At 35.4% G+C, this 17,741-nt stretch overlaps 3 protein-coding genes across 3 annotated transcripts; all 3 read right to left on the minus strand.

Moving 5' to 3' along the window:
- Positions 1-63: 63 nt before the first annotated feature.
- Positions 64-4,801, minus strand: LOC131988458 (C-type lectin domain family 4 member M-like). Its single transcript, XM_059353572.1, has 6 exons — positions 4,654-4,801; positions 4,180-4,281; positions 2,805-3,062; positions 2,493-2,656; positions 1,286-1,422; positions 64-1,181 (listed from the first exon to the last, which is right to left on the minus strand). Exons 1-6 carry the CDS (start codon positions 4,748-4,750, stop codon positions 1,025-1,027), a joined length of 915 nt encoding a protein of 304 aa, XP_059209555.1. The 5' UTR covers positions 4,751-4,801; the 3' UTR covers positions 64-1,024.
- Positions 4,802-5,514: 713 nt separating this feature from the next.
- LOC131988739 (CD209 antigen-like) lies at positions 5,515-9,839 on the minus strand. Its single transcript, XM_059353970.1, has 6 exons — positions 9,699-9,839; positions 8,617-8,724; positions 6,735-7,001; positions 6,487-6,647; positions 6,259-6,395; positions 5,515-5,891 (listed from the first exon to the last, which is right to left on the minus strand). The coding sequence occupies exons 1-6, from the start codon at positions 9,820-9,822 to the stop codon at positions 5,741-5,743; spliced, it is 948 nt and encodes a 315-aa protein (XP_059209953.1). The 5' UTR covers positions 9,823-9,839; the 3' UTR covers positions 5,515-5,740.
- Positions 9,840-13,329: 3,490 nt separating this feature from the next.
- LOC131987767 (C-type lectin domain family 12 member B-like) lies at positions 13,330-17,547 on the minus strand. The gene is made up of 5 exons (XM_059352628.1): positions 17,490-17,547; positions 16,736-16,885; positions 13,832-14,098; positions 13,584-13,750; positions 13,330-13,461 (listed from the first exon to the last, which is right to left on the minus strand). Exons 1-5 carry the CDS (start codon positions 17,545-17,547, stop codon positions 13,330-13,332), a joined length of 774 nt encoding a protein of 257 aa, XP_059208611.1.
- Positions 17,548-17,741: the final 194 nt, after the last annotated feature.

Genomic DNA, 17,741 nt, shown 5'->3' on the forward strand with positions numbered 1-17,741 from the left:
GGGGTGGAGGTAATTTAAAGTGCAGTGTCATTATATTAAAACACTCAAGCTTTATGCCTTTCTTTAGGTGTTTATTTAATTTAGTTTTATGTCATAAAGTTATTACACGGCAGAAATTTTCTTCCATATACAACTGGACATATGGTGCTTTATCAGATCATGTAGTTATGGTTATAGTAACAAAATGACTATCAACAACTTCATATGAAATGGAACCATGAGCAATGTGTGTAACTAGTGTTGTAGACTAGATGTAGAGCACTTCAAATAGCTGTTTTTTTTGCTAAAACATAACATGGGGAAAATGCCTCGTCTGCTACAGTCCAGCTACTGTTTAATTGTAATGCACACAGATGTCTGTAGAAGTGTAGTCCCTAAAAATGATCACGTGTTGTGATTGGATGTTAACATTCGGAATTACACAGATTAAAAGAGCTAGAGCTGCCACGATAAAATGGCCAGCCATTACAATTATTACTTCATCATTAAAGAATATTTGGTAATTTGGTTATTGATATTAAAATATACTTTATTGCTCATCTATTATAAGTTAACTATGCACTTGTTAACAGTTAACTATGCTTTTTGCAGCTAAAGGGATCTAAAGCGAGAACAATGCCTTATTACTTGTTAATTAATGTTTATTACAAGGACCTTAATATAAAGCATTACTGAGTATTTTTATGCAAAAATGGCATAAATTACTGTTCCAGCCTCTCAAATATGGAGATCTCCTGTTATTCACAGTTTTCTATCATGTTAATATGAATATCTTTGGGTTTGGACTGAAAGAACAGCACATTTAAAGACATCACTGGACTTCGAAGAACTGGGATGGACATTTTTTTTTTTCATTTTTACTATTTTCTGATGTTCTGTAGACAGCTATTAAAAAATAATTGTGAGGTGCAGTCCTACATACAACATGCATTCAAATGTGTCAAACTGGTTTTTGTTTATTCTTTTAAGATTTTGCATGGATACAAGTATTTGTGCAGTTATTGGGATTGTCACTTGAGAGGTTTTATGTTGAGCTTGGCATCATTTCACATATCCAGTTATATTGATGGTCAGAGCAGTTTCCATTATACCATGTCCCCTTGCTGTTTGCAAAGTAATAAAAAGCAGCACAGTTGCCACTCTGATCTCCATCATGAGCAGGCTGTCCACTTCTCCAGTACCTTGAAGAAATAAAAACCATTCAGAGAAGAATTCAGTTCGACTATATGTGTCATACATGATGATATTGTCACAGAGCTCTAGAAATATACAGTTTACTGCTTACCCTGTTTCCACTTCGGTCACATTGTTAATCCAGACCCACGTTCCCGCTGTCACTACGTCAGTGAGGCCGATCCAGAATCCATTCTGCCACCACATACCACTGCCTCTCAGCTTTGGAAAGTTGTAGGAAATAATTTGCTGCGAGAAAACAAATGCAGGAGTTAACACCATAGTTGCACAGGTTGGTAGTCATACAGTACAGGCCAAAAGTTTGGACACACCCATCTCATTCAATGCGTTTTTCTTTATTTTCATGACTATTAACATTGTAGATTCTCACTGAAGGCATCAAAACTATGAATAAACACATATGGACTTATGTACTTAACAAAAAAAGTGTGAAATAACTGAAACATGTCTTGTATTTTAGATTCCTCAAAGTAGCCACCCTTTGCTTACTAGAATATAAGACATGTTTTCAGTTATTTCACACTTTAATTAATTCCACATGTGTTCATTAATAGTTTTGATGAATTTACAATGTCAATAGTCATGAAAATAAAGGAAAAACATTGAATGAGAAGGTGTGTCCAAACTTTTGGCCTGTACTGTATATACAGTGTATATTTATTTACTGGATGATCAAAGGCCCTAAAAAAACTTTTTTTTTCTCACTAACCTCAGGCTGTCCCCATTAACAGTTCGAATGATTTTGTATGACAAATAATCCCACAAAATTTTGACTGTCAAAAAACCTATGTAATTTTAAAAGCCACCTAGGTTCCCTGTTGGGTGGAGCAAGGGTCAAATAACTGCTGTTTGTGTCCTGTTGTTTTTATAAGCCTAACCTAATTCTTTTTTCCTAACATTAGGATAGTGTTATTGATGCCTGATCTTAAGGAAGTGGTTTTGGTGGCTAAACCTAATTATTTTACAGCATTTAAAGCATGTTTAAAACAGCATTCATGATGTTTAAAACAGTGATTGTGATGAAGGATACAACAGCAGTTGTCAAGTGTCACATTTTGTAGGATGTCATACGTATCGCTTTGCAAAAGCTTTAGCAAGAAATCAACAAACTCTGTCATGAGAATACGTTGTTTAGCTTCTTAAAATGAGCAATGAGGTGGACATTTTTCTCCCATATACTGTAATTAAGAGAGCCTTAAGAAATAACTTTATGGGGCTTCAAAACCAGGAGTGAGGCCTTAAATGAAATGTGCCAATATAAACCTCTTAAAATGTTTATTTCAGAGATTGAAACCCACCTGCTCCTCCAGGTTATTGATCACAATTAGGTCGGCCCCTTTACTAATGCAGTGAGCTCTGCTATCCGGCCAGTTCTTTTTGGAGTCAGACACAGGGTCAGAAAAATAATAACAGGATGATTTCAGAAAACTCCATCCTCGTAGGCATCTGCCACAGGATTCCTCTGTTGCAACAGTAGATTGGAAAAAACATTTTTTGTTATTGGCTGTTTTGTAATATTCTGTTAAAAATGATTGCATTGCTTTGACCATTTTAGCTCTGGTACGTACAGGACTGTTTAACCGCAAATACATGTTGGAAGTCAGTCTTACCTAAAGTAGTTTTGTCAGTCAGCAGATTTGTCTTCTCTGTAGTGAGGGTCTCGATCTCTCTCTGAAGGCTGTCAATACTGGTCAGAGTTTGCTTCACTTGCAGCTTTAGTTGGACATGATTGACGCGCTCTTTCGCTAATTGTGCTTTGGCCTCCAGTTTGGCTCTGATGATGTCACTGTGGTTACGGAGATAGTTCATCTCAAGGATGAGGGGTGTAGCGGCTGAATTAGGAACCTGAAGGAAATCACCTTTGGCACCTGAGGTATAAAATGGGAAAGAGCAAAACTGGTATGTGAAGTTTTTGCACCATGGCAGCCTACATGTGAAAGTATCATGGGCACGATACTGAACCCCAAATGGCTCCTGATGCTGCATTCATCGGTGTATTAATGAATTCCCAATGGTGGCAGGTGGCACCGTTTAGGGTTGACTTGGCCACCAGTATGAATGTGTGTGTGAACGGTGAATGAGAAAAGCGCTTTATAAGTGCAGTACATGTGTGTGTATATATATATATATATATATATATATATATATATATATATATATATACAGTACAGGCCAAAAGTTTGGACACACACCTTCTCATTCAATGCGTTTTTCTTTATTTTCATGACTATTTACATTGTAGATTCTCACTGAAGGCATCAAAACTATGAATGAACACATATGGAATTATGTACTTAACAAAAAAAGTGTGAAATAACTGAAAACATGTCCTGTATTTTAGATTCCTCAAAGTAACCACCCTTTGCTTACTAGAATATAAGACATGTTTTCAGTTATTTCACACTTTTTTGTTAAGTACATAATTCCACATGTGTTCATTAATAGTTTTGATGAATCTACAATGTCAATAGTCATGAAAATAAAGGAAAAACATTGAATGAGAAGGTGTGTCCAAACTTTTGGCCTGTACTGTATATAATATTATCTATATGTATATATATATATATATATATATATATAAAGCCACCTTATTTCAGGGAAACATTTATTTGGATCTCTCTCTATATATAAGGTGGCTTTTTTTGTTGTTGAGGGAGCCACAGCGATACAAAATACATAATTCATGTAGCAAATGTGTCTCTAGATGCAGCAAATCATTCACTACATATCAAGTTACACATCTGTCACAGTCAGTGAGATACACACTTCTAGTTAAAAATGTCCACTCGGTGTTGTACACACTTGTACAGCATGTTAACCAATTCAATATTTTCTTGATAAAATACATTTTTATTGCCATTAATATCTTAAATTGTGTATACAGTCTTGCACAACCATATTTTGATATATAGTAATGTAAGTTCATACTGGATTTGTACATTAGATAGAGGAAATCATCAGTATTATGTGAACTGTCATACTCACAGTAAATCCCAATGACAACAGCAGTTATTATTAGAGCAGCATTGAGCAGGCCCAGGCTGACTATAACCAGTCGGTGGTGTGGAAACGCAGATCCACCTCCTTCTGTAAACAGACCTTGATAATGTTCCTCTGAGTTAAAACCTAATAGTATATTGGTTAGACTTATCTTATCAAATTAAAAGCATATTATGGGGCTTTTTAGCTTCTAATGCGCTACAGAGAAATGACATATAAAAAAAAAAAAATATATATATATATATATATATATATATAAATAATAGATAGATGTAGATAATCGAGTTAAAATCATCATGTTGTGGAACCATTACATAAATTTAAAGATTATACTTAATGATATTTGACATACATTTTAAGTCTCAGTCACTGAATTAACTTACACCAAGTCTGCTCGAAAGAGAAAAGACAGAAAAGTACATTGGTCAAACACTGATTTTGATTTAAAGCTAGTTGTACCTTGTCCAAATGTTTGATGATGAGACTTCGAATGCCCGTCGAAATCTTGAGAAATCTTTTGTTCCATTTTGTTTGCTGTTGTTTGTTCAAATGACATTCCCTCCTCTGGTTTTGACTTCGAGTTCTCTGTTATACTGGCGCCAGCTGTGCCTGTTGACTTGTTTGTCTCCTGCTTATACCAGTGATAAGGTGTGTGTGTGTGTGTGTGTGTGTGTGTGTGTGTGTGTGTGTGTGTGTGTGTGTGTGTGTGTGTGTGTTTGTTTGGACCCTGGTCTGGATGTTAATGTCTTTGTGTGTGTATGTGGATTATAGTTGGTAAATTGTCAGACATAAGGGTGCTTATGCAGCTTAACCTCTGTTTAAATAATATATAATGTTATACACATGAAGATATCAGCAAATGTGACATGGCTATTAAAATATGAATTTATGTAAAAATTCTTACACTGTGCTTGTAGGATGAATGCAGGTTGCTGCATCTCCATTCTGTCCATAATATTTCTATAATTGTACATTCTGCTGAGTTATGATTATGATACAATTGAGATACATATATAAATGTTTTGCTGATGTTTTAAAATTGGCCATTTGAGAAACTTTACATGTATTTAATGAATAGTTCGACATTTGGGGGGAAAGCATATTTGCTTCTTTTTTTTATTTGATCAAAAGAATGATACCACTCTGAGTGGTTTATGTTCTGATTAATAGTTGGCCAATAAATAATTGAACAATTCTTTACAGATCAGTAATAATTAAACATTAAAGCTCTTTGAATACATACTGACAGCACCTTAATGTGGATTATAAAGCATTCATGCATGATTTATTATCAATGAATAAAGCCATTTGTTGTATGACTGACATATACTTTATTAGGTATCCCTTTAGAAAGTGCTACCAACAGATTGTATGATAAGTGTTACAGAAAACAAATACAAAAGCCTTTGGCTGGATCAAAAATACATCTTCTACAGAAAGTTATCAAAACGATGAAAGGTTATTACAGTAGTCACAAAGTCTATGGTTAATTATATTATGTATGCAAACATTTTAGCTTGCAAGCAAATTTACCAAACATAACGTGTTAACTCATAGATCTTGGTGCTTTTTCACAAATCCATCTCTGAGGATAATCACAATTAACATCATTCCAAGCCTTGAAGAAGTTCTCTTTGGCAAGCACAACTCCACACTCCTTGTTGCTGTTATTATTTGGTTCGTCATCATTCCAGTAGCTGCAGAAAATGATAGGTTACAGAGTGTTGAAAATCATCTGTCAAAGAACCTGTAGATGCCTCAAAAGGTTTGTCAGATCGCCTATTTAATTAATTTTTTTGCACAACAAGTACTTTTATGTTTGTCAAAAGTTACATTGTTGAATGGCAAACTCTTAACTGATGCTTAAGGTGAGGTAAAATGCACAAAACCCCTTTCTTGCTCCATCTGACCATGCAGCAGGACAGCATCTCTTCTATTAAATTCTAGGAACCTTTATTGTTTGATGTCGGACTGGATCCATGCACCAGAAACTAACCCAACAGCAGATTGTTATGCTAAGAATTTTCTATAAATTCAACAGCATGTCACATGTTTAACTCTTACCCTTGAACCAGTGCTCTTCCATCCACCCATTTCCAAGTCTCTTCTTTGGGGAAATTTCTCACCCCAATCCAGAATCCAGCAGCACCATAGCTGGAGTACCGGTATTTGTTGTTCATCAAGTGGTTTATAGTTGCATTCTAAAAAATAGGAAATAGGAAGAAAAAAACCTTGAAAATGTCATTTGTACAGGGATGGAAGCTAATATTTAATCAAGTTAGATTATTTTACCTCTTTATCTTTGCTGTCTATGATTGCAAGGTCGCCTCCAAACAATTTGCAGTAATCTCTGGCGTCTTGCCAGGATTTTCCGTCTGAGTTAGAGAAGTGGAAGTAGTAACACACTGAGTTCATCAAAATCCATCCAATTGGACAGCTTCTGCAACCACTTACTGTTGTGAGAGAAAATAACAGTGAATAACGCATAATTATGCTTTTAGCATTTTTATGATATACAATAATAGTAAAACAGGACTCACTTATCATTGGTGAGGTGTATCTCAGCCAAGCAAGTTCCTTAGTCAGTTTATCAAGCTGCACTTCATAGACTTTGCTTCTTCTTTTCTGGTGCTCAAGCTCCCAGTCTGCTGGTTTCTGACGACTCATCACTCTCTCCAGCTGCTTCTTGGCACTATTTGTGTTTTCAGTTGCAGTCTTGCAAGCATCCTGAAGTTTGCTCAACTCGTTGTTGATGAATTCTGTATCATTAAGCGTGTGGTTTGTTTCTGTGAGTTTGTGGCCTGCAACTGTTGAGGACAAACAGCGTTAGTTTAGCGAATAATTCTCTCTTTCTCTCTGTTATCCCCCCTTTCTCTCATTTTCTACATATAGCTAATACTTTTCTATATTGTCCGACCAATTTTGGTCAGTTTCATCAGCCTATATAGGCATATCACAAACACATTGGTATCTAGAGGTATCTGCATATATTGTCTGATATGCGCATTTGTGAATACTCATTTTACAGAACACTTGCTTGGGTCTACTAATATTACAACTACTACTGGGCTCAACCTATTTATATCCGACCCACCCTTTTAGAATGTCAAGCTCCCAAATATAAAAATATAACACAAGAAAAAAAATTACAGGACAGAGCTTTATAATATCAGTGTAGTCTGTCCCAGAATTACCACTCTGCTGAGAAAAAACTAGAGGTATAATTTATAAGCTGAAAAAAGCTAATTATAAGCACCTCAGCCAATTATTATTGAGCGGCTTATGAAAGCTTTAATTATTTACAGGAGATGATTGCACTCCAAAATTACTAATAACTTATATATATGTTGGCAGTCTAACACAAGCACACAAATAGTATATTCTGCCTGATCTGAAGATGTTGATTAGTCCATTAACACAAAAAAAATCAAAAACTGTGATCAGGCCCAGTGGTGGAAGAAGTATTCAGATCTCTTACTTAAGTAAAAGTACTAATACCACTCTGCAGAATTACTCCACTACAAGTAAAAGTCCTGCATTCAAAACTTACTGAAGTAAAAGTACAAAAGTACCAGCATCAAAATGTACTTAAAGTATCAAAAGTAAAAGTATTTGTTGGACCCATCCAGATTGTTTTATATGCTCTAGATATATTATTAGATTATTATTATTGATGCATTTATGTACATTTAGGGCTCATTTTAACTATATATTGTACTTTTATGTGGTTTCATTTATAAACATGGTAAATCACTTTGATTTGATTTTGATTTGATAAATCTTTATTGTCCCCGAGGGGCAATTTGCTCTGCATTCACTTGAAATTGATCATGTTTTTTATGTTAGATCTCGACCTGAAAAGTAACTAAAGCTGTCAGCTGAATAGTGGAGTAAGAAGGACAATATTTGCCTCTAAAATCTAGTAAAGTAGAAGTATAAAGTTACAAATGTGGAAATTAAAAGTAAAATACCTCAAAATTGTACTTAAGTACAATACTTGAGTAAATGTACTTAGTTTATTCCACCACTGATCAGGCCTGGTTGTACAAGGGCCCAAGGCATGCATTGGACCTCTATTTTAATATTTTCACCCTCAATTTAAATGATAAAATAAAGAACAAATTATGAGATTAATAACTGTTGTGCTCAAACTAGGTCTTTGCCAAACAGTGAATAAATAACATCATGTGCCTTTGTCATATAAAAGCAAATTGTCGCTGGAAAGGAATGTTTCTGTTTGTGTGGCTGCACGGGAGCTACAAATGCTGCCCGCCTTATTTCAGATGCACCTTGAGACCCTGAGGCATTTTGTTATGTTACATGTAAGCACTTCATCGATGAATCAATAAAATATTCAGCACATTACGTGTTAAGTGAAAAGACATTTAGTCCTAAGCACAGAACACAGGAACGTTTACTTACAATGGACCCCCAGGCTGATATCAACTACTAGCAGAACAGCAGCGAGTAGCGCCAGACTCACTGTTGCCAGTCGAGAATGGCTCCACAGTGTCCGACTGTATGTGGGCACTGGACAGAGAGATGAGAAATCAATATCATAAAGCCAGAAACTGTATCAAGCCAATTGTACACTTCAAAAAAGATTTTAATGTTGCTTTACATATGTTTTATTAGATATGTTTTATTAATGATGACCAAAACAACAATTAGAGTATTCATTTAGAAGTTATTAAACCTCTGAAGTCCAGGAGATTTTGGTTGAAATTTGTCAACTTCCCATGCATTCGTTTCTGTCTGTGTTTAGTATCTTCACATGCACGGCTCAGTTTTTTCATTTTATTTTAATTAACAAAGTGTAAAGCTGTCAGGAACCGAAAATACAAGCAAAAGACACAGGTGTCTTGTCTTGGAAATGTACAATTTTTTGTCCCATTTATACACACAAAAAGAGCAGAAATAATAATACATAATAAAACTACAAAACAGTCTATTTGCATGTAAATTAAAAATAGTAATAGTTTTCATTGTAGAAAGAAAATTCACAATTTAAAAATGGTCTAGAAACATAAATGGCACACTGTGAAACTGGCTTTCTCAGCTTGTCTACATATCAAATATAAATAAAGTTATTACTGTAAATAAAACATCTGTATTTTCAATAAATAGATGGACTCTAGAGGGTTAATAATAGGCGTATTTCATTTGTCATTAGATAGCAATTTATTTTATCAGCACTATATTAAATCCTGATTTCACTGTTAAAGAACCAAAGAGCATCAGAAATGTATTCCCTCCTTCTTTAAACACTTTATTTGTATTTTAACATTACATTTTATTGTATTTTATTGTATTTTTATATTTTATTGCTTGAAGTATGCCTAGGTTGTTCTTTTTATTTAATTATTTAATTGTGTTGTTATTGTCTCTGTGTGTAATGCTGCTGCTACACTGTAATTTCCCAGCTTGGGATAAATAAATCTATCTATCTATCCATCTATCTATGTAAGTGCATTGTGTAAATAATAACTTTTAATTTACAATACCTTTTTGCGTGTCTTGGGTAGGGTTGGGGTAAGGAGGTTGGTCCGTGTCCTGCGAGTCTCCTTCATAAATCAGTGAGCTGAACCCACCTTGAAAATTACAACCAGTCATTTCTCCCTTCACCATTCTAACCACAGCTGAGATCGGTCCTGTGAGAGTGCATGCAGGAGATGGTGTGTCAGGGTATTGCCCTGTGTCAACATTTAAAGCTAGCATTGCTGAGCTCATTAACAGTAGGCGTGTGGTAAGCAAATTCCAGAGAAAACTTGCACAAGTGAAAAAAGGAGAAATGAAATTCACATTTGTAATATCTCTGCGTTTTTTTCAACTGGTGCAAATGTTTTCTCAACTGGTGCCACGTAGGATTTGATACTTGATACTTCCCTTTGTGAAAAAGTCGAGGCAAGCAGGTAAGAAGTCGAGTTTCCAGTAAGGCACAGGAGAATAGCACTATAAAGTGCCTTTGGTGTCCTCAGAATTGCTCAGTCATCATGAAAATGTAGCAAAATAATGAAACTCTGAGGCCTTTTTATAAATGGACAAAAAATGTGTTTCCTTCATTTTATACAGTTTTTTTTATTGGATGTATATGATTTTGTCCCACACACTGCTAAAAAAAAAGTGTGGGAGCTTGACCAACATGCATTTCTAACAGCATAACACCTGCTTAATACAATGAATATGAAGTTCAATGGAAAATCTCAGATTTTATTTGTATTTTTTTGGGGGGTCTCCAAGGCATCTTATGGTGATATTTGAGATGTTTGTTACAGTCGTCAGTCATCCCATCCAGACAGATAATGGTAGTCTGTGTAAATCAAGGCTAATAAGGTGAATGAAAACTAACGAAATAACCCAAATTAGAATTGAAAAAACATTTTCGTGAACTGGAATAATAATTTAAAAAAACTAAAATATCAGAGACTGCTAAGATCCATCCACCTTCAAAAAACTTCTCAAAACTCACCTGTTCAGTACTGCTTTTAATGTGTGACCATTGTTGTTGTTTGTTCTTATCTTTAACTGCATTTTAACTGTTTTAACTGTAAAGCGTGTTTGTGTACCCTGAAAAGTGCTCTTTAAATAAAATGAATTATTATTATTATTAATAACTGAAACTTTATTTTGTGGTTGCAAAATTAACTTAAATTATAGTGAAAATGTCCTTCGTTTTTGTCTTTGTCAACTTTTTTCATACATAAACGTTTTAGGTTGATGTTAAATCAATTTGATCCATCTGGTTTTATGAGTTAATAAAGTTATTGGGGCTAAGATCTATTACATAGAACATTACAAAAAAACTAAAACTAACACTAAAACTATTAAAAACTAAACAAAAAAAAAACCGAGCAAACTAAACAACTAATTAAAACTGACTGAATTTGAAAACAAAAATTCACGTGAAAACGTTAAAACTAAAACTAATGAAAAATACAAAACTATGGTGTAAATGTGTCTTTAAACACTGGTCTGATATTGTTTGTGGCACAGAATGTGGGGAAAAAATGCTTCTGTCCAACCGCCACAGCCCAAATGTAATATAAAAAAATATAAATCATTGAATTCTTATCCATCGATGAAACGATGAATGAGTTAATAACACATAACAAAACATAACCTATGGAACAGGCTGGGATATGATGAATACAATACTGCCTGTTAAAACTTGTGAATATGTGAAGAAGCTTATGGAATTTGATGGGTGATTTAAAAAAAACTGTCTGGAAAGAAGTCCATTAGGGTATGTAGAGATTCTGAGAGTTTTCATCTTTCTTTTGCCTTTAAATCCTAAAAAAGGTTAAGAGGTTTATTTCTATGTACCAAATGATGCTCTGCACATGGCCTCTCATTAATGACCATGTAACACACAACCCATAGATCATTTTCAAAACCAATGCACCCTGTTTTAGTTCATAGGTTTAATCCCCAATATTGGTAATTTTTGCAGGATCCAACACATTTCATATTTATCATACACTTGTTACATTTTGCTTAATAGTTGAGTACAGCAGCTAAGGTGGAAATTCCTGAAACAAAACACTCATCTCAAAGGTATTATCTTTATGACATCCAAACATATGCTTATATTTTTTGCTATACAATGCATCTTTTTTGTTTGGAAGTTGGCATCATTTATGGGTCTTCCAAAGGTTATTGGAGCTAAAAACTAACTGCCCATAGTTACCTCCCAAGTGATCCAAAGTAACAGAATAAATTAAATTTGATAAATTAAATTGATATTATGAGATCAGATTACAAAAATAAGTAAGTACAGTCTCGTCTCATATTTTACTCAACGTAAATGGACAGATTTTCTTTGCCTCAGTGATTTCAACGTACTTCCCTATTCTGTATTTCTTTACTGGATTTTAACTGGCCATGACAAACTTTACATGTATTAAAGAAATACACTGTTATTTTGTTGCCGAGAATTAGATGAGAATATTGTGTGTAATATATAATATAGTGTGTGTTTTGATTAAGACTTGACTAATAAATATTTTGTTAATACAGAGCAGTTATTAGTCATAAGGTCATCTGCTGTGTATTTCTAGCGAGGTCTTAAAATCATTAACTTACTCTCACAACTAAAGACTTATTGTACCTTTAATAACATTATTTTTTAATACAAATGGAACCACCTTATTACAGATTTATAAAGCATTAATAGAGCCATTAGTTGGATAAAATACTTTATTAAGTATACCTTTCGAAAGTGCTACCAACAGATTGTGTGATAAGGGTTACAGAAAACAAATATCAAAGCATTTGGCTGGATCAAAAATACATCTTAATTGCGCCGCGTTGTTCGCCATCAGGAGTCAGTACTGAATGTTATCAAAATGATGAAAGTTATTATTATTATTATTATTATTATTACAGTAATGACATGTGGAAAATACAGAAAAGACCAATGTACAGAACAGAAGATAAGTAAAGTTTTATCAGCAAAGTGAATGCTTTAAACAGTATATAAGCATTGAATTAATGCTTTGTTACACACATTAATGTAGCTCTAAGCAGTTTATTAATGTATTTATCTATAACTACAACTCTTTCTGTAGAGACTGTCTGAATTAATGATAATATGGTAATAATATGAAAAAATTCTCTAAAGTGAATTTAACTCTTTATGCAAACAGTTGAGCTTCTGACATAACATAACATAACATAACATAACATAACATAACATAACATAACATAACATAACATAACACAACATGCTAATTTACAGAATTTGGTGCTTTTTCACAAATCCATTTAATTTTGGTAATGCATTTAACGTCATTCCAAGCCTTCAAGGTATCCTCTTTGACAAACACAGTTCCACAGTCCTTCTCGTTCTCCCTGTTGCTATTTGGTTCGCCATCATTCCAAAACCTGCGGCAAATGATAGGTTAGAGACAGAATACATACTTTTTCACAGTCCAAATGATGTGTCTTTTTGTCATTGAATGTATTTTTCTAATGGACAAGAGTTGTAAAGAAGGCTGCCACATTTAAATCAGTCAGAAGGTTTTTCAAATGGCCTATTCAATGAAATTCTCTGCACAAAGAGTCTACGTTTATGTTTGTCAATGGGTTGTTATGCTGAGAATATTCTATTAATGCAACATGTCACATGTTCAACTCTTACCCCCCAACCAATGCTCTTCCATCCACCCATTTCCAAGTGTTTTCACCAGGGAAGTGGTGCAGTCCAATCCAGGTTTCACCATTTCCAACCCTGCTCCCGTCAGCCTTTATCTGCTTTATAATTGCATTCTAAGAAACAGGAAATACAAAACAACAACAACAACTTTAAAATGTGTTGTCATGTGAGTAATTTATAAGGTAGACATATTCTTTTCACTTTTGATTCTCTTTCTTATTTGTTTTTAACCCACCTGCTCCTCCGGGCTATCGATCATTGTTAGGTCTGCACCACGACTGATACAGTCCTCTCTGCTATCATTAAAGCTCTTTGTGGCAGAAGAGGACTCGATGTAAGAAAAGTAATAACAAGATGAGTTGAGAAACAGCCATCCAGAGGGGCATTTGCCACAGGATCCCTCTGGAAGAAACATAAGATTTATTGTCACCTTAGGTCTTATTTTTGTGTGTATTCATAGACTTGAATATAACTCTGTCTCACCATAGGACGATACATTGAGCTTAAGATTTGTCTTCTCTGTTCGCAGTGCCTCAGTCTGTCTCTGATAATTGTCATTGATGGTTTTCTGCTGCTCAATTTGAACCTTTAGTTCTGCACGGTGTTCGATCGCTCTCTGCAGCGTTTCGTTGGCCTCCTCTGCAGCCTTGATCAGATCACTGTAGTTGCTACGGAGATATTCAAGCTCACTGATGAGGTGTGTTGGAGCTGGATGGGAAACCTTGTTGGAGCTGCCTCTGACATTGGCAGCTGAAGAGGTAAACACACACAAAGAGCAAGAACTGTGACAAAAGTGTGTGCAGTTATGTAGTCAAAGATATATTAGTACTAAAGTTTGCACCGTTTTGTTAACAAGTAGCCCATGTGAATGTCATTCTTTTCATTAGGAGAACAAATTACAAACATATTGTCTTTGATTTTTTTCATTTTAAAGATAGAATTTCTTCATGATATCTCTATTGCAAATGCCATGAAAATAATGACTATACTTAAAATATAAAACATATAATAAGCTTGTTGTGCTTTAACTGTACCTTACTAAATTTAAATCTATTCAGCCATCTGATGAAAGTGAAATTGCATAAAAAAGGGAAATGAAACTTTTTGTAAACTTTAGTACTCACAGTGAAGCCCAATAGCAACCGCAGCTATAATCAGAACAACGTTCAACAGACCCAAACAGAGAAAAACCAGTCGTTTAGATCCATCTCCACCTGTGAACACTTAAAATCACAAAGATTACATAGTAAGAATATGATAGATAATGACTATGATAAACATGACTTCAAAGCTACAAATGAGCCTTAGAATAACAACATAAAATCACAGATTCATTTGTTTAGAGTAAGAGTGAAAAAGAAGTAAGAAATCTGTCAGACACTGTTGAAGATATTAAAGTTGTACCATGTCCAAATCTTTCATAGCGAGGGAACTTTGGTGTAAATAATTTTTTCAGCCAACCATCTATCCTTTGTGGATTCCCCATTGCAGTGCCGCAGCTGATCTGATCTGTTTGCCTCCTGCTTATATGTGTGAAAGAAGGCATGTGTCTGAATGTGACTCCACCCCAAAATGTTCCTCAGTTGGTGATGGTCACTGCATTGCAGAGATTTTCTCGAGAAAACTGAGTGTTGCATGGAGAACTCAGGGGAAGAATCGGTTGCATCACTGAAACCAAAGTACTGGACAAATTTGAATATAGAGAAATAGAGAAACCCTCACCCCATTTATGAGGAACATGCTTGCTGGAGTACTCCGGTGACCAGGATACTTTTACTGCATGTTTATAAACTTAGACCGGTTATTGAATTCTAGCAACTCATTCCACAGGTGTGGCTTGCCGGAGAAAAACAAGCAAAAGCACCTAATTTCTGGAGTGATGAAGAATCAGTCATTTTTCTTTCAGTAGTGAGTAGTGCGTATCATCATCCACTGCTCCCCTGTCCTACATAGTGATAGTTGTGGTGACAGCAACATTCAGAATCAGAAAACGTTATTGTCTGTCATGACAGAAAATTGTCTTAGACATGGATCACATACAACAACATACAAGACAATAGACATACAACATGTGTTCCTAAAAAACAGAATAAAAATACCTAATGAAGTTAATTTACGCAGGAAAAAGATTACAATATACTATATGTGCAAAGCAGGAAAAGTGTGTGTGTGTGTGTGTGTGTGTGTGTGTGTGTGTGTGTGTGTGTGTGTGTGTGTGTGGATCATCACATTTGATTTAAGATGGTTATGGCAGTGGGACTGAAGGATTTTTTATAGTGTTTTCTTGGCTCAGGGAACTTTATAACGACGGAAGTAACTGGAAAGATTTGTTCAGGGGGTGATTGGGATCTTTTGTAATGTTAGAAATAGAGTAGTGTTGCTGCTTTCAGTATTATGAATATGATCATAACTGGAAATCTCCTTATGGTACGGGTTCTTCATGTTCATGTTAAAGCATTCGTATTACTAATAACAAATTCTGAATGACTGCTCTAAAAACCAAATGCTGTGGTCCTTCGACCCTGAATGTTTCATGTAGATATGCAAAACAATTTCATTATATGTTAATTGAAATTGAGCCAGCTGTTTTTAGAAATAGAGATGTTGTTAAACATTTGAGTGTTTCTTAAGGATTGCATTGTGCTGAAAGAGAACAAATAATAATAATAATAATCATAAGGAACAACTTGTATTTATTACATTTTAATCCTGAGCGTATATTTAAATGGTTCCCATAACGGTCTCACTGCTTTAATATTTTAAATGAATGGATGAAAACAAAACTGTATTCATAAGCTTTAATATAACTATGTCTCACCAAAAGCCAAACTATTGTAGTGAAAATGTGTCCTCTCTGTTTGCAGTGCTTCAGTCTGTCTTAGATGATTAGCACGGAGCCCTGGCCCCTACAGCAAAAATGTTTTCTGTTTGAGGCCAGAAATTCCACTCTGTCGACCTCTGGCTGCTGTCATTGTGTCGGAACATTCTACAGCGGCAGTTAATTTCCGTTGATTGCTCTACTCTGATTGGTCGACCCCAAAGCCTTTCATCCTTTCATCCTTTGATGTATCTCTCACAGAAAGAGAGACCCAGACACACAGACAGACAGACAGACAGACAGAGAGAGAGAGACACACACACACACACACACACACACACACACACACATTTTGAGGTTAAAGGGCATAGGTTGCTGTTGTTCTTCCCAGGTGCTAACAAGCTGATTGGATCCACCTGGAAAGCTGATTTCCACCTGTGGAGCTGGCCAATCGGAGGTGGTGAAGATCACGGAGGCCATCTTGTTTTTGTTGTGTGTCTGTGAGACTTTGGTTTTGTGTGTTTTGACATTCAAATTCGACTGCTCAATTTGAACCTTTAGTTCTGCACGGTGTTCGATCGCTCTCTGCAGCGTTTCGTTGGCCTCCTCTGCAGCCTTGATCAGATCACTGTAGTTGCTACGGAGATATTCAAGCTCACTGATGAGGTGTGCTGGAGCTGGATGGGAAACCTTGTTGGAGCTGCCTCTGACATTGGCAGCTGAAGAGGTAAACACACACAAAGAGCAAGAACTGTGACATAAGTGTATGCAGTTATGTAGTCAAAGATATATTGGTACTAAAGTTTGCACCGTTTTGTTAACAAATAGCCCACGTGAATGTCATTCTTTTCATTAAGAGAACAAATTACAAACATATTGTCTTTGATAGAGATAGATAGATAGAATTTCTTCATGGAATCTCTATTGCAAATGCCATGAAAATAATGACTATACTTAAAATATAAAACATATAATAAGCTTGTTGTGCTTTAACTGTACCTTACTAAATTTAAATCTATTCAGCCATCTGATGAAAGTGAAATTCCACAAAGGGAAATGAAACTTTTTGTAAACTCACACATGTGCGCACACTCCTCCAGATACACATGCCACACACACACACACACACACACACACACACACACACACACACACACACACACACACACACACACACACACTTTGAGGTTAAGGGCATAGGTTGCTGTTATGTGCCAGAGGACTGTTTGTGTGTGTTTCTGCCTCTCCTCCTCCCCCCTCCTTTCTGTGTTCTTCCCAGGTGCTAACGAGCTGATTGGATCCACCTGGAAAGCTGATTTCCACCTGTAGAGGTGGTGTGTTCAGGCTTAAAAAGGACGATTGGGAAGATCACGGAGGCCATCTTGATTTTGTTGTGTCTCTGTCTGTGAGACTTGGGTTTTGTGTGTTTTGACATTCAAATTCGACTTGTTAGTGCTATTTTGTGGTGGTGAGGTTGTGACTAGGTAAATTGGGGGTACCCTGTACATTTTGCATTCACGTAGGATATTTTCTGTTACTCCATTAGTTTATTGGTTGTGCCACTCCTGTATTGTT

This window comes from Centropristis striata, chromosome 16 (assembly GCF_030273125.1).
Source record: "Centropristis striata isolate RG_2023a ecotype Rhode Island chromosome 16, C.striata_1.0, whole genome shotgun sequence".
Classification (NCBI taxonomy): Eukaryota; Metazoa; Chordata; class Actinopteri; order Perciformes; family Serranidae; genus Centropristis; species Centropristis striata.